Source organism: Henckelia pumila, chromosome 2, assembly GCF_033568475.1.
Source record: "Henckelia pumila isolate YLH828 chromosome 2, ASM3356847v2, whole genome shotgun sequence".
Classification (NCBI taxonomy): domain Eukaryota; kingdom Viridiplantae; phylum Streptophyta; class Magnoliopsida; order Lamiales; family Gesneriaceae; genus Henckelia; species Henckelia pumila.
This window is the reverse complement of record NC_133121.1, coordinates 177,827,709-177,844,543: the sequence shown is the minus strand read 5'-3', so window position 1 is coordinate 177,844,543 and position 16,835 is coordinate 177,827,709. Positions and strand designations below refer to the sequence as shown.

General features: G+C 36.4%; 3 protein-coding genes across 3 annotated transcripts; 2 read left to right on the top strand and 1 right to left on the bottom strand.

The window, feature by feature from the left end:
* Positions 1–595: 595 nt before the first annotated feature.
* LOC140884759 (uncharacterized) lies at positions 596–1,609 on the top strand. The gene is made up of 2 exons (XM_073291605.1): positions 596–844; positions 1,351–1,609. The coding sequence occupies exons 1-2, from the start codon at positions 740–742 to the stop codon at positions 1,447–1,449; spliced, it is 204 nt and encodes a 67-aa protein (XP_073147706.1). The 5' UTR covers positions 596–739; the 3' UTR covers positions 1,450–1,609.
* A 3,607-nt stretch (positions 1,610–5,216) lies between these two features.
* On the top strand, positions 5,217–10,510 carry LOC140880915 (uncharacterized). Its single transcript, XM_073285781.1, has 16 exons — positions 5,217–5,348; positions 5,664–6,070; positions 6,494–6,670; positions 6,758–6,882; positions 6,976–7,114; positions 7,392–7,541; positions 7,620–7,673; positions 7,785–7,880; positions 8,004–8,063; positions 8,204–8,278; positions 8,346–8,399; positions 8,497–8,598; positions 8,677–9,336; positions 9,476–9,574; positions 9,718–9,825; positions 10,111–10,510. The coding sequence occupies exons 2-16, from the start codon at positions 5,666–5,668 to the stop codon at positions 10,258–10,260; spliced, it is 2,454 nt and encodes an 817-aa protein (XP_073141882.1). The 5' UTR covers positions 5,217–5,348; positions 5,664–5,665; the 3' UTR covers positions 10,261–10,510.
* Positions 10,511–11,172: 662 nt separating this feature from the next.
* On the bottom strand, positions 11,173–16,640 carry LOC140879383 (oxysterol-binding protein-related protein 1D). The gene is made up of 8 exons (XM_073283071.1): positions 15,646–16,640; positions 14,739–15,095; positions 14,364–14,451; positions 13,771–14,234; positions 13,129–13,284; positions 12,521–12,829; positions 11,824–12,168; positions 11,173–11,662 (listed from the first exon to the last, which is right to left on the bottom strand). The coding sequence occupies exons 1-8, from the start codon at positions 16,183–16,185 to the stop codon at positions 11,489–11,491; spliced, it is 2,433 nt and encodes an 810-aa protein (XP_073139172.1). The 5' UTR covers positions 16,186–16,640; the 3' UTR covers positions 11,173–11,488.
* Positions 16,641–16,835: the final 195 nt, after the last annotated feature.

Sequence of the window (16,835 nt, the reverse complement as noted above, 5' to 3'; positions counted from 1 at the left end):
GGGAAAATTCATTATAAACGAGCCAAATAGGTCCCAACTCCTAACCAGTGTTTTAAAATTTTGCTCCTGGAAATCTTATTTAAATTTTAATGTGTTTAAACTCGATTAAACAATTGTTGGTTTTTAAACATAAGATTTAATTTATGTTTTCGAATGAATATGTTTTTATAAATATTAATTAGGAATATAAATATGATATCTTTACTATTTTATTAGTGGTGAGAGCTTTATAAAAACTGTTTTGATATATTATGGACCCTCCAAATATTTCTCCTCATTCTACCCCATGTCATTTTTTTTATTGATTTGGTTACCGTCCCACTTCTATCATCCCACTTTCCCCTCAACTTCTCCACCATTTTTTTCAATTACTTTCATAGTCACTTTAAACATTATCGTTTCAAATCCCTATTTCTTTTCTCTTGCACTTTGTGCTTGTCATTCCAAATCTTTGCACTCTACATAACTAAAAAAAAAAAAACATAAAATTGAATCGTATGTCTAATAAACGTTTTAAAATAATAAAAATAAACAAATATTATACATGCAACGCATGTGCTATAACAATTAATTAATTGTGGCGGGTGCACGACGCCAGTCGAACAACGACGTCGTATTCACAAGTTTTGTCTCGCCAAATAGCCACATCGCCTAAATAATTTACGGAGGATTGCAGCCAATTCGATTCAATCTTCCACCTGAGAGAGGATTTGAGTGTTGAATTAGCCAGATTTCGAAGATGGTGAAAGTGGCGACATTCTTTGGTATGTCATTCGCGGCCTTCGTTTTTTGGCAGACTATGGATAAAGTTCATGTCTATATTGCCCTTCGCCAGGACGAGAAGGTATCTCTGAATCTGTATTCCATTGATTTTTTTGCTCCTTTCTTGCTAGAATTTTGATGGGATTCTGGTTTTATATGCTCTAGCGTGTTGTTTTGATGAAATAAGGATCAATTTTCTGCTTTAGGTTTTGGATTTGGGGGTTTTTTTTTTCCTTGAATGTGCATTTCTGAGTCGCCTTGATCTATTAGAAACAGAATTAGAAGATTTTGTTTTCTCAAGTGTTTTACTGTTCCCAGGGGGAAGCAAAAACTTAGATCACCAATTAATTCTTAATCCATCGCCCAGGCATTTTCGGCCTGTAGGAATTAGGATATCGTCTTTATGTCTTTATGTAATGTTGTTGTAGAATTGGGAAGCGAAAAATCCTACAATTGAGCTGAAAAAGTGAGATTTCACAAATTTTTATATCCATTTATTGAACTTATTGTCAAGAGTCTCAAGACGTTATTGTTGAGTAATTCAGTGATTGAAGTTCATTTCTTCCGTATTTTTTGCTGTAATTTTAGAAGGAGAAAATGGAGAAAGAAGCTGAGATAAGGAGAATGAGAGAGGAGCTATACCAACAGCAAAGAGAAAAGGACTCTCTTGCCTCAACTAAGGGGTGATCTGCTACCGAAGGCACGATAGTCATTTTATGATCTTTGTTTGAATTGTAAAACCATGTTTATTTGCTCAATTCTCATAAAGGATAACTATCTGACGAGACATATTTTGTCGGCATGTACTTTGGTTTTGAATCTTTCAAGGGATTGCTAAGTTTTTGCACTTGACGGCACTATACTTTCAGTTGCCATACTCAGAAGTGGCTTTAAGATGATGAATAAGAAAATTGATGGATACTTTTTGTTGGAAAAGCCAACTGTCTTCTTGTGGTATGTGAATCTGCGTGATTCCAGTTCCCTGGCTATTTCATTGCACGACCACTGGACTATCTTGTTTGCATTTTTTTTTCTGTATATCATTCTTAGCCTATATGTTTGAAGATTAGCAGATATGCATGCCAAAGAGAGTCATTTCATGTAGGAATTCACCTTTGCTTATACTGTTATCCTTAGGTTTAATCTAGTGTACAGTTTAGCCACTCCCATACGAAGGATTAGGGCTAAGAAAAAGAGTAAAGAAAGTGATTCAGATGTTGTCGTTGTAATTGTAGTGCCACACCGTTTTATTTTTTTATGTTTCATCTGTAATATATTCTACTTCAAGGTTCATTTTACAATTGTAAGCTGTGTGTGTTTTATCTTGTGCAAATTATGACCTTTCATCAGAATGTGGGCATATGGGTGCACGCATTTGTGGCAGAGTGAATGCCCTTAACATCACAATCATATTGATGATTAGACATTGTCAAATTTGTTATGCGAGCCCTTGTCCCAAAACCTCATCGTGAATCATGCAGATTGATGCAACACTTGATTCTTGTTACATGCTTATGATTCTAGGTAGCAGTAATCACGATGGACTAAAATTTATAAAACCACATGATACATTACTGAATGTGGAGATCCTGCTGCATCTTTATTGTGCCTCCATTTGATGCTGGTAAAGTTGTTCATTCATGCATATGCTTTTCCAGTGCTCGTATTCCCTGTTCGATGCGATTGGATAATTTGTCGGGTTTGGTTTAAATTTATGAGCTTCCCTCCGCCTCTATTTAATATTCTAGTTGTCTGAGCTAACGATCTGAGTTCGTATATGAACATCAGGATCACAAAATTGGATAATTAATTCCGAAGCAAATGAAATTCAAATTCAAACTTCAAGTATTGCTGAAGTATGGTCTGACATAGATCAATTTCGAGCTTTCAGTATGATAAAACAATGAACTCCAAGCTTGAATATAGAAAAAAAAAATAGCATATTGTGTGACTCGGTCAATTTGCACCCCTATTCTCCAGTATTGTTCGGGTTTTTCGAACGAACGGTACTTTGCACTCCACTCTATGTTATCTACGTTCAGTTGTTCAGTTTAACACATCATTAATATATGTAAAATTATCAATTAAAGAATTTATTCGGCAACAAATTTATGCATAAATATGTTTTTAAACATACCTAGAACAAAAATTTGGAAAAATTGCATTTTTTTCCCGTCTGTTTCATGTTGTTATGTTAATTTCAATTTTTAGTATTTTTTTTTATCTCGTTTCAGAGTGTTGATATGACAATACACGAGAGTCATCTCAATATCAAGTTAGTGTCATATCGGTACTAAACTAATATCACGTTATAAAAATTAAACATTGCAAATATTGTGGGGTATGCTCTAGGAGTTGGTCATGTTGTTCCCTCCTTCAGGTCTCTGTCGCTCGTGCACATCCTTCAATTTAACCTTCGCATGAGCCAATTAGCTTCCGACTTATGTAAAATGGGTCTCCTTCGAGGTCAACACTTTTAAAAAAATTAAACACTGCAAAATTCCATTATAGAAAAAATATCAATCAATAGTAAAAAGATATATCAAGCTCCAATAGGAAAGAAAAAATCGACAGCTTAATATCAACCGCTGATTTTTATCAATTTGCATCCTGTTTCTCCATCATTGTTTTGCGTTTTATTAATTTAATCATAATTTATTGAAATTATATTAATTACTGGTATGTTGAAACAGTGGGACCCACCCCTTTATTAACTATCATTCTTATAAATCCCCCGTTTGTGCCATAAATACCCTTTGCCCGATGAAAATACAAGAGAGAAAAATAAACGTTGTTTGGATTTGTAACGGTAGGCTGTTAGAAGGGTAATTATTAGATAAAGTAGAAATATTTTTTATTCATCTCACCTACAAACATCATAATAAACATGAGAATTATTGTATCAACATATATTACATTTTCGTATCATCATTATATTTATTATTGATTTACTAATCACAATAATCACATAAGACCAAAATATTGATTGTCCACACTAGTAATGTCTATACTACATGGGAGCCTGGGGCTAGACTAAAAAATCAAAATCACCATCTTCCGCCTTCGTTTGCAAAAAAAAAGGTAGATGGGCTCTTTAGAAAGAAAAAAGGAAAGAAAGAAGGAAATCACATAATATGATGATATCCGATAAGTATTTTAAAAATATTTTAAGTGTTTTATGTATGGAAAAAAACTTAAATGATTTGTTTAGATAAAATTTTAATAAAACAATTTTTAGAAATATTTAAAAAAATTTATTTTCCAAATATGGTTTTTAAATAAAGATTGAATTTGTTTTTTCACGATTGTAGTTTAAAAAATGCTGCTAGACGAGAATTAAGTGGTTTTTATATTATAATTGTCCAAACCTTCGTGATTAGGGTATCCGCAGTCCTGAACCTAAAAACTCAACTTTATCGTGGGACCTATCATTAAATATATTTATCATCTCAAAACAAAATTTTTATAACTTTTCTCCACAATCCTAAACCCAAAAAATAACTTTTTTACGGGTCCCACTAATCATTTCTACACATATTATTAAATACATATTATTAAAAAATTATTATTATTATTTTTTAATATTAAAGAAATGTAATAGCTGGCTCCCTTTTTCGAAAGCCAGCTACAAGTTCTTCCCATGAACCTGCAGGCTGCAACGCTGCAGGCTGCAGCCCGCTGGTTCAGCTTTTTCCCAAAGCCACCGTTGCAAGCACCCATACATTTAACTATAAAATGTTTTTTTTAAAAATATTTTTACATAACAGTAGTCTAAAATAAATGTTTATTTTTAAAATATTATAATTTCTTGAGGCGCTTAGCTGGATTAAGAAACTTCAATTATCTAATGTCATTTTGGAATCAGATTCACAAATGACCATCTTAGCATTCCAAAATAAGGAGCATGATATATCATACTTTGGTTTGGTTGTGGACGATTGTAGGTTCCTAGCTTCGGAACTATACTTTTGTTTTTTTTTCTTTTGTTAGTAAGTCAGCGAATCGAACGGCTCATACCTTAGCTAGATCGATTGGTTCTATGTCTGACAGTGATAGGCGTATTGTCATGTTTTTCTCGTTTATGTAATTATTTTTGTTAATAATAAAATTTAAATTTCAAAAAAAAATCATAAAAATTTTAGAAAAGACACTTTTAACAAAATATTTTATAAATATTTATCCAATCAGAATTTAAGTTTAGTTTTTCTTTTATTAAAATGTTGGCAAAAACTCATATGAGACGGTCTCAAGGGTCATTTTCTTGAGACGGGTCTCTTATATGAGTTATCCATTAAAAAATATTATATTTTATGTCAAAAATATTACTTATTATTATAAATATGGATAGGATTGACCCGTCTCATTTGTGAGACCGTCTCACAAGAGTATTACTCTAAAATGTTTTGTTATTTTTTTTATTTTTTGAAGGTAATTTTTTTTTTTAATACAACTCGGGGGTTCTTAATTTTCTCCTCTGCCGCAAGACAGCAACTAGGGCAGAGCCTCCGCCTCCGCCTCCGCCTCCGCCTCTTCAGTTTCGTCTTTCTGTAATCACTGAATTTTCACATTGAAGGATTGAGAAAGCGGTATGTATGAAGTGCTTTCTTGTACTACGTTTATTGTTGTTTTTTTTCTGTTGACAGTAATGATCACAATAGGTGTAATATCTAGAAAATTAGGTGATGCGCATTGGGATGTGTAATATCCACAAAACTAGATGATGCTCACTTGGTATTCTAAATGGTTTGTAATATATTTTCAAGTTTTGGATGTTAATTTTCTTTTGTTGGTTTTCATGGTTTTTTTTCCCTAGTTGCTACTGTGAACCTTTTTCCTCTGTAATAACTCTCGACGGGACAGTTTGTTAAAGTTAGCTTGCATTGTTCAAATTGTTGTTTTAGGGATGGATTCGATGTCTGAACACGCCCAGGACTCAATATCGGCTTCAGGACGAGTTTTGGAGAAGCTCAACCTACCTAACCTGCAAAGCAAAATGAAGTCTGACCCAGAAGGATATGGGTCAGAACTAACCTTGATTTACAATCAATTTAAGTCATCGCTTGAGCTCTTTGAGAGACAAGCTGCCATGAATTTCACCTCACTGAGTGGAATCGGCAATGACCCAACAGTGGCGAAGGATTTAGGTGATCGGTCCATGTTTTTGGCCCATGTCGTTCAATTTTACCCGAAACAGCTGTCTGGCTTTCCAAATGAGTTGGCCCAGTTTTTAAAATCGTCTGCTCGATCGCTGCCGTCTGGACTCAGGGTGAATGTGACTCATGCTTTGATTATGTTGATTAATCGCAAGGTACAGTTTGCTGTTTGTGCGTTTTTGGAGTGATTGTCTGTTGAAAATGGTTGCACTTATTGCAAAATTTGATTGTTCTTTTTAATACAAGGGAATTTTGAGTTTTTAAGGGTTTGGGTAGATCTTGATTGTATTTTATTCTGATGTTTATTTTGGGGGAACTTATTGTGTTCATGGGTTGCTATGGCCTTGACAATCATTTGACCTAGAAATGGTCGATCTATTGCTGAATGGAGGATATTAGATTTGTGTGCACCTACAGTATTAGGGCACTATTTCAGAGTCAATGTTTCCTTGTTGTGTACCTTTAAATAACCGTTTGAAACTAATTTCTTTTGTATTAGATGATTGATATTTCAGAGACAATGTTTCCTTGTTGTGGACCTTTAAATAACCGTTTGAAACTAATTTCTTTTGTATTAGATGATTGATATTTCAGAGACCCTTGACTTGTTCATGGAGCTACAAACTGTAGGCGATAGAGCATTAAAAAAACTGGCGTTCTCTCACGTTATTCAGAGTATTAGGCGTATGAACCATAAGCATAAGAATGATCCCAAGAATCGTGCACTTCAGAATATTTTATATGGGATGCTGCAGGTATTTTATCTACTAGGTAAACCTATTATTCACATTTTAGTTTATTCTTTTTGTATGTTTATGGAATGATATCTCATTGCACAACAGCAAGAGGAAGAAACAAAAGCAAAAGTAGCACTCGTTACCCTTTGTGATCTTCATCGGAGGAAAGTTTGGTCAGATGATAGGACAGCGAATGCAATATGTATGGCATGTTTTCATTCTTCGTCAAGGTTAGAATTGATGTGGAATGTGGTCTGATTTTTTTCTGTGCTGCAAATCTCTTATTGACATCCTAAAATAGCCAGTGTATTTTAACATCTCAGGATCATGACAGCTGCCTTGTCATTTCTTCTTGATTTTGAGAAGATTAAAGATGGTGATGATAGTGATGATTCTAGCAGCGAAGATGATGCAGAAACTCAACAGCCGCAAATCATGCTGAATAAAGAGGCTGTTTACAAGGTTGGTTGCTCTTTATGTTTACTTTTAATATGACTCTGCACACAACCTTGGAAACCCACCTTATGTTTAATTATGAGATTGATAAGCATATGATCCGATATGTATATTAGTATTTGCTCCTTATCTCTCTTGTTCCAAGATATTAGAATTGATTATTGAAACATTAATGGCCTTTCCACTTGATTTGGTACAAATTTGAATAAAAAGTGGAAAAACATATATTTGTGTTTGCAATTCATTATTTTGCTGTCGGTTTTCTAATCCTTGAAATATGTAGGCAAGCCATAAAGGCACCTCATCTAGCAAAAAGAAAAAGAAAGCCAAACTGCTGCGAGTTGCTCGTAGCATGAAGAAGAAGCAGCGGCTATCATCTGACAATAATAACTCAAACTACTATTCACCACTGAACCATTTGAAAGATGCACAGGTTTGTTCAATATTTTATTCTTTAATATGTTCTAATATAAAGGGAAAACTAAAGACCTGCCCCATATTTTGCATAAAGGGCTTTGTGGAAAAGCTGCTCTCGCGCCTGCAAAATTGCAATGAGCGGTTTGAGGTAATTGTTTTTCATTATTTGATTGATTTTTAATTATATCCATTCATTCAATTTAACTGCATAAAGTTGTGTAGTTCAGTGATGTTTTCAATTTTCCTGATGTCACTGTAGATTAAGATGATTATGCTCAAAGTAATTGCCCGAACTGTTGGCCTTCATCGTTTGGTTTTGTTAAACTTCTACCCGTATCTTCAGAAATATGTACAGGTATGATAATGCAATACTCTCCGGTGGTAACTGATTATGATTGATTTTCGGTGCTAGGTCTACTTGTGGTGCCTTTAAATTTTGTTTTTGTTTTTATCAAATCTTCTAATGATGCATTTGCAGCCTCATCAACGGGATGTCACAAGTTTACTAGCTGCTGCTGTTCAGGCATGCCATGACATGGTATATTCATTTTGTTGAGTTTAATTATCCTCAACGGAAATTTAATCTCCTCGTACTTTCTTTATTCTCTTGTTTCATGTTTTGTTTTAGCAATAAAGATCAAAGATTCAAGTTCAATAACAATCTTCTTTTTGTGCTAGGTCCCACCAGATGCGGTTGAACCATTATTCAAGCAAGTAGTCAACCAATTTGTGCATGACAAGTCGCGCACAGAGGTACCAATTTGTTTCTCTGTAGTTATTTCTTTCATTGAAATCCTTATTGACACAATTTTTTTTCCAGGCCATCGCTGTTGGGCTGAATGTAGTCCGTGAAATATGTGTACGGATGCCCTTGGTATACTGCTCGACTGTATTGAAGTGTGGTTTTGCCCCTCGTACTACTCATCAATTGCATCTTACATCTTGAATTTGTTTCCTCACTCTATTTTCAGTTGATGACTGAAGATTTGCTGCAAGACCTTGTGCTGTATAGAAACTCGCATGAGAAAGCAGTTTCTTCAGCTGCTCGTTCCCTTCTCTCTTTGTTTAGAGAGGTGCGTTGCACTGACACTCTCTCTCTCCCTCCTGTGCAAACACACATTTTTTTCAGGATGTTTACAGTTTTTTTGCAGGTTTGCCCCTCACTGTTGGCCAAGAAGGATAGAGGAAGGTCCACAAACCCAAAAGCCAGACCTAAAGCATTTGGTGAAGTGGATATCGCTAGTGATATTCCAGATATTGAGTTGTTGGAGCAAGATGATAGTGATGAAAACGTGGACGAGGACACTGAAGCTTGCTCACTTGGTGAGGATTATGAAAATGGCGGTGGTGGTGGCCTTATTGAAAATGATGACCCTGGTGAATGTGAGAGTGGTTCTGAAACTGAATCTGAAAATGAATCTGCTCGTTCCAGTGATTGTGATTCTGAGAAGGATGATAGAAACACTGATAATGATGAACTCGATTCTGAAGTGTCTGATGAAAATGATGATGACATTACTGGTGATGTTGATGATGTTGATGAAGAAAATGAGGAGAATGCTGAAAGGGTGCCTGAGGCTTCCAGTGGATTTTTAGAGACGGATACTAGTGGGAGGGCTGATGGTGTTCATGACAATGGATCAAAAGCACAAAAGAGGAAGTTCTCTGATTTTGAAGAACAATTAAATACTGCTGATAAAAGTTTACGTGCTTTGAAGAAATTGGCTGGATTGAAATCTGGAAATACTCCCTCAGACATAAATGATGGGATTCTATCTAATGAGGACTTCCAAAGAATAAAAGAACTGAAGGTTTGGATCTCATGGCTGAATATAAAATGTATTAATGAAAAATTTAAATATGTTATTTAGGCCTCGGTGTTACTCTGTCAAGTCGTGAACGAATGTCTCCTAGATTTGGTGTAATTTCCTTTTCACCTTTCATTGATAGGCCAAGAAGGAGGCTCAAACTGCTTTGGCCAAGCATGGATTTAAACTTCCTAGCTCCGATCAACTTAGCGCGAAGAGAGTTGATGCTGCCACACTTGAAGTAAGTTTCTTTTTCCCAAGGTTTCTTCTTTCTGTTCGTTATTCTATCTTTGAACTATGTTATTATATGTCAAATTTCTATTTGCTTGTCCCGTACTGATACAAATACAATACATTCCTAATACAACTGTTGTTGGATATCAGGCTAATATAAAGCTGAAATTAACCAAGCAAGAAAGATTGGATTTGATAAGAGCGGGGAGGGAAGAAAGAGGGAAATACCAGGCCCGGACTGCTATAAAACAGAAAAAGGTATGTGACTAATTTTCATTCGACGTTGGATTCTTTTGGCATTTTTTATACGTTGGTTTTTATGCAGTGGACCTTTGATATGTTTTCCTAAATACATTGGATTTATTTTGATTTATATTTGGTTAGGATTGGGTTGTTTTAGTTTCCTTTTGTTTTGCAATTCTAGGATAGATATTGGTTCATTCATGTAGGGATTTTGTTATTTGTCAACCGGGTTTTGAATTTTTATATCGGAAAACTAGAGTTTCTCTCAAAAAAGCTTGGTTATGATTGTATTGTTCACAGACCGGTGGTTTAAGCAATCGGCAGAAGGAACACAAAAAGGCTATGCCCCTCGCGGCAAAGAGAGCCAAGGTAGCCAAATCTCGTATAGAGAAGAAGAAATTAAAACAACGATCCGGCAAACAATTCCGTGGGAGAAAAGCATGGAAATGATCTACGTTTCTTCAATTATCATCCATTTCTTGTCAAGCCTGATACACAATGGATATTCTTTTCTCAGAGAACTTTTATAGTTTTGTTTATGCCTTAATGGTATTAATTCAAACAAATTTTGTTTCTAAACAATGAATTGTTATTTTGGAAATTCTTGTCAACCATCCAAATATGAGCAGTTGCATACACGGACTCGTATACGGTTGTCATCTCGCATTTAGCTATGTAATTTTTGCAAGTTTTCTGCTGATGTAATGTTCTCTTTTTTTTTTTTTTTGAATCTTATTCGATGGTACATCCTTTTTTTTCAAGGCATGTTAAAGTTTTTTCTAAGTTTCTGTTTGTCATTTCTGTTGTTTCTTGTCTGCTTTTTATTTTTTTTACCATTTGTCTGCTTTTGAATTTGATGAAAGAAGTTTCGTGTTTTTTTCTTTATCACCATCAAATGTTTTAGAATTTGGACACTGGAAATATGTAGAAGCACTTTATGCACTCTTTTTGAGGCTTTGCAAGTATTAGTCCAAAGTGAGTATTTATTAATCAACATTGCCTCGTCTCATGCATGCCAGGCAGTCAGCGGGGAGCGAAAAACATTTTTATATTATTTTAATTATTATTATTTTTTAACAAATATATTCGTGGTTCACGAGCTTATTCGAACTTTTATCAAATTTAATAATAAACTTAATCACGAGTTAATGAGCCGAACATCGTAAAGCTCGAGCATGATTTTGTTTATTTTAACAAGTATATCAAGTCTCATTTAATTAAATGAATTCAAACAAGTTTTTATCGAATAAAACTTTGAATAGCTCACAAATATTTGATTTATTTACGTGCCTAGTATTTATTGTGTTTTGTGTACCAAACATTGTTATATACTTGTATAAATTCTCACTTTCAAACCATCAATTCTGGCTCATAAATTAGAACCAAGATTTTTATTATATGGATTCATAATTCATTGATTTGACAAGGGAAGAACATTGTACAAGGTGGTACATGTCCTTGGTTCTAACCCATCCGTTGTGCCATAGATGAAATTAAATTACTGGACATACTAACAAATTCCGACGACAGGCGCCTGTTCTCTTGAACGAGCTCTTCAAAATTTCTGATCTTGATATATTTCCTTGTTTTTTTAATCTTCCTTTTTTACGCTTCCGAATGAGATCACTATTTCTTGAAAACCTTCAAACAATTCAAATGACAGTGGGAACCGGTAGCTTCACTCTTCAGTTACACAAACAGGGAGATCACAGGGCTGCCGGAATATATCAGGGATGCCGTCCCAATTATGGGCTTCTCTCGCTTCCCAGTATCCACCCACATAGCGATAGCAACCATCTTCGTCCCTAACGAACCATTTTGGTTGCCAGCCCCTGTCTTGCATCTTCCTCGCCTACATTTAAAAAAAAAAACATTATAATATAATTTTAATTCGAGCTAAAATGGATGGGCAAGAACTTGGATCTCCAAAATGTCACAAAAGTCAATGGAGTGTATGAACAAAAGACGGAGGCAAGTTTAGGAGGATCTGTATCTTGGTATCTAAGCATGTACCTGTCTCTGCAATTGTTCAAGTCTAAGCTTCTCTGCATTTGCAAGTTCATATTCCCCATTCTCTAAATGTCTTTGGTCGGGTCTCAACCTCGAGTCAGTTGGTGGCAGTAGCTCCCGTAAACCATGTGTCAATTCATTCAAAGATATGGCAAATGGTGTGAGATTATATCTTGTCTTGGTAATAGACTTATCCCTTTCCCATAGCAACACCGTTTCAGTCATTGGATCGTAACCCTTTGGCTTAGTACTTGGATCTCCCATCACATAATACATTGCCTCATCCCACTTACCCAGCAACACGGCAACCTTCTCTCCGGTCCTATTGTCTTGCACGAAACCATGAACCTGCTCAATAAATTAGTTTATAAATCACTGTATCATTAACCAGAAAAAGGCAGATTCAAAGACAGCGGAGTAAGAAATTATCCAACATAAGTTCTCAATAATATAGGGCAACGCATCTGCGAAGTGTGCATTCACTGATGACACGGGCTTTTCTACTACTGGTTTGATGTGCTTGGTTAGTACAGTTTAGGATAGAGCAAAAAAATAAAGGGAAAGAGTCATTCCCATTGAAAGAGCGTCTTCCACTGGTTTTATAATTTGATGTGCAAGGGGATATTAAAAGGAAATGCAAAGTGGAGAATCGGCCAGAACATTAGCTTCATTTCTTTATGCTTGACATTAGAAATATTACCTGATGTGGATTTCGGTCTATGATAGACTGCTCCTTGAATTTAAGCTTGCAAGAATAATTTCCACTGCCTTTGATGCGCATGGTGCCATAGTGGTCACAATAGATTTTACCGATTATGATGTTGTAAATAGAAGTAGTGACTTTGCTCCACTGAAATGTCTCACCATCTTCAAACTGCAGAGTCAATGTCCCCACAGGATCAAGCTGGATGGAACGACCCCAGAACTTTCCTTTAAGATTAGAATCTCCCCAAAACTTCCAACCTCTGCCTTCACAATGACAAGCCACAATCATTGGATGATGACTCACCTGAAACACATCACACAATGCAGATGACAAGACTTTCTTAAATCTAGATTGTTGAAATCTTTTATGTCAATGGACAGTTAGAGAGCAGCCCTTTCCTCCATTCGACATTTAAAGTTGATCATGACAGCCAGAACAGGCATACAGAAAACCAGCAACGACAATGTTAAGGTAGTGTTTGGAAATGCTTAAAACAAAGTGATTATGAGCTTTTCTTTACAAAATTTTGGGCATTTTCAGATGCTATCTAAATAACAGAACAATCACTGATTAGAGGAAGTTTTGTTGGAACCAGGAGCAACCTTTTCAGAGAAGAATTTTAAGCCCTTATCAGGATAGTCAGCCTCATAGGTTTCGCCAAGGAGAGGATTGAAAGGTTTGCATTGCCGGCCTTCAGTTGAGGCATAACCCGACACTGCAAAAGCTGCTACATTTAAAATTCTCATCAAATCATTTCCCTGCAGAAGGAAAAAGTTTTCTCTTATACATAAAGTTGACAAACCAATAGCAGTATGAAATAAATATTGGATTTCAAAACTACACACATTCAGGCCATATCTTAAAATACATTGCTTTATAATTCTTAAACTATTAATAGCGTATCAGTATTAATTTGTTGTTACCTGTAACCTACTCACTGAATCAAGCCTATTCGATTAGGCAACTTACTTAGTAAAGAAAAGGCAGGATTTCATGTTGACGGGCATGGTAACAATTTACGGTCACAAACCACACGTACCACAAAGAGTGACAATTTTATATGACCATTTCAGATGCAAAAGGCTAAAATATGGACAGATGAGTTGAATTTCTTTCGGCAGAAAATACTTCAGAAATCAAAATATTAGACCAAAATCAACAAAAACAAACTACACGTAAATAGGAGTAAATAATCATGTAAGAAAATTCCTTCTCCAAAAACATATGCGCAAGTCAGAACTAACCTGTTTTCCCCATTCCAGTGCCCGGTCAACAAGATATGAATGCTCCAAATCTTCAAAACATTTTTGCAACGAGGATAGAGGCTCATTGAAGTAAACGGGAAGGCAAACACCAGACAAATCTTTGCCGATGTTATCCTTAATTATTGACCATAATCCAACTGGCTTCTCTTTCTCCTTTGGTTCTGGTAAATTATCCCTTCTCCTGACATATGGAAATTCAATTTCCTTTGTTCCCATTCCAATTTCTCTCAAACGACCAGAAAAGTAAAAGTCTGCTTCACAAGCATAAAGTGAATTATCTCTGCTTCGGTATGAAGCACTTCTTAGAGACTCTGCTGACAGAAAGTCATTTGTGTCGAAAAAGATTCCTTCATCTTCATCTGTTTCAACATCTCCTCCATATCTACTTTCGATGTCTGCATCTGAGTCACTTGCACTGCCCTCTGACAAAACTGAATAGAAATCTGCAACAGTCAAACATAACAATGATCAGCTGATAGTACTTTCGACAAAAACAAATTTGGCATGACAAATCATGTCGCAGTCATTCCAACTCAACCAAACAATCTTGTTAGAATAAAAACTCAACTGACCACTAAACCTTCTATTCCCCTGTCCACTGCAAGAATCTCGTCCCTTCGTCTCATCAACAACAGTTGTTTCCAATTCAATTTTCTCTGTCTACAGAACAAAATAAGAGACACCAAGGTCCTCAAATGATCTAAGAACACAGTATCATTTTCACAAGACACATGCATCAATTGGTAACAACCAAAAAATGAATAGGCATTAAAGCCCTACAAAAATTCATTTAGTAATAAAATTCCAAATCCATAATGTGTCTCATTAGAGTAATATTAGGTGAATTATAATAATAATAATAATATATTCAATAACCATTCTAGATGAAAAGAGGAAAAATAATTTCTTAAAAGAATGAATCAAGAATCTCAGGGTAAAGTATACACCTCCAGTCGCCTCAACGTATCCAGCAGCAATATATGTTTGAGTTGAAGGGTCCTTAACTGATTCTGAATCTCAGAAAGCTCACCCAGCATTATAGACTCGCAATCTTTAACTACTGTCTCACTAATGCCATCCTGCACTAACCGTGCTCGCAGCTTTTCTGTTGAAACAATGAATTCTTCTGAACTTGCTAGGTCGTTACTTGTTAATAGTCTAGGGAATTTATCTTTAGCAACCAGAAGTGCTTCAATCCATGAGGCTCTGTCTTCTTTTGATTCACATCGCAGATGAAGAGTTCTTGTCCCTGAGAATATGGAAAGCCTTTTATCATCTGACTTGCTGGCCCGAACTGAAGAAACCTGCTCAAGATGATGGTTAGTGTAAGTTTATGGAATCATCAAGCTAAAATAATAACTTATAAAGTTGAAACAGATTCAAATTAAGTTTTATCAACTTCGAACACATTTTTTTATCTTCAGTTTCATGTTTACCCTCATACACACTAACAGGTAAGAACCACATAGTCCATAACCATAAGAGACCAGATATAAAAATTTATGTTGCCCACACAGTCATAGAGACTAGATTATATCTCTGGGTTTTAGCATTAATCCACGAATTGCAAATTGGCACTTCTGGACCATAACTTCTGGGGAAGAAAATCTCCTGTAAAACTACATCCCACAAATTGGCACTTCAAATTTTTGAAGGCCGTATTATCAAATAAGTTTTCACTTTTCCACAGTTCATCAACTGGTTCAGCGCGACAGTGCCTTCTATACACCATTTCATCATAAAAATACAATTGCACCACAAATCACAAATCACAAATCAAAACATATCAACAATGAAAGACTAACAAACAAATACAAAAACTGCAACAAATCCAAACAAAAGAAATCAACGGACCTTCAAGTGTACTTCCCCGAATGGCTTCCACTGCTTCCCTGACCCAAACCCATTTCCCAAATGACCATTAACACTCACACTTCCAAGATTACACTTCCTAATGTACCTCAAACTCTCCGCACCAATCACTTTTACGCCATTCTCTCTTCCGTTACCAACCACGATTTTATCCGGGCCATGAACTTTGTAATACGACAGAACACCATCTTCCAACACAAACCACCTAGCCCTCCACCCTTTCCCGTAATTCACCCACTTATACAAAACCCCGACACAGCTCTTCGTTTCAACATTCTCATCGCATCTTTCCTTAGCCAAATCCACTCCTCCGCCACCGCCAACCGCCGCCAGAACATCATTTCCGATCGACAAACTCCGCCTCGAGCTGTACCTCACCGGATTGGCACCCGCATTGTTGCTACTATCATAAACAACAACATCATCGGAGACCAACTCCTGACTTAGGGTTTGAGGTCTCAACCCAGCTCGATCCTTCTCAACTGACACCGGAGCGATGCAGCAAAGCGGATTCATGCTCATCGCCAATCAAAAGTGAAAAAACCAGCTCATAATCGACAATGCGATATAAGCACCGATCTCGCGAACCACAGCGAGTCAGCTCTAGAAAATGCGCGCTCCGGAAACGAATTTACTCACCCGATCGTAGATCGATCGGGCGAAGATTCCCAAGCTTCGAAGCAAAAATTGCATAAGATTCCCAGTGAAGCAATTGCAAGCGCAGCGAAAAATGAGAATGCCGTACAACTGTACATGTGCGAGCGAATGAAACTATAGATACAGAACGGTGTATGTATAGGCGGATTACGAGCTGCAGTTGAATTCGCAGATCGATTCAGTGGCGAAATTCAGTGACAGTGGACTGTGCTAGCTGGAGAGGAGGAGGGCGCAGGTTAAGCGGAGGGGTGCGTTGTTTTGTGGGGTTTAAATGCATGGCTAAATGGCTCTGGTAAGGCGTAATGATTGCGGAGACAGCTAACGTGCGCAGGGTGTGGGGGGGAGGGGGGGGATGCGAACGCAATTCGCAAAGGTAGTGATTGGGAATTATGCTGGGTGGTGGGGGTGAAACGGTAATTACGAAAATGGTCTGGGGAAAATGACAGAAATGGGTTTGCAGCCTCTACAGGGCTCGTTTTCGTGAAAGTTGACTTATGACCAAGAACAGGGGTAGT

Coding starts and splice junctions, on each gene's coding strand:
- LOC140884759 (XM_073291605.1), top strand. CDS start 740: ATGGTGAAAGTGGCGACATTCTTTGGTATGTCATTCGCGGCCTTCGTT. Junction 845..1,350: donor CCCTTCGCCAGGACGAGAAG/GTATCTCTGAAT, acceptor CTGTAATTTTAG/AAGGAGAAAATGGAGAAAGA.
- LOC140880915 (XM_073285781.1), top strand. CDS start 5,666: ATGGATTCGATGTCTGAACACGCCCAGGACTCAATATCGGCTTCAGGA. Junction 8,064..8,203: donor TTCAGGCATGCCATGACATG/GTATATTCATTT, acceptor TTTTTGTGCTAG/GTCCCACCAGATGCGGTTGA. Junction 8,599..8,676: donor TTCTCTCTTTGTTTAGAGAG/GTGCGTTGCACT, acceptor GTTTTTTTGCAG/GTTTGCCCCTCACTGTTGGC.
- LOC140879383 (XM_073283071.1), bottom strand. CDS start 16,185: ATGAGCATGAATCCGCTTTGCTGCATCGCTCCGGTGTCAGTTGAGAAG. Junction 14,452..14,738: donor ATACGTTGAGGCGACTGGAG/GTGTATACTTTA, acceptor TTTGTTCTGTAG/ACAGAGAAAATTGAATTGGA. Junction 13,285..13,770: donor CACTGGAATGGGGAAAACAG/GTTAGTTCTGAC, acceptor TTCCTTCTGCAG/GGAAATGATTTGATGAGAAT.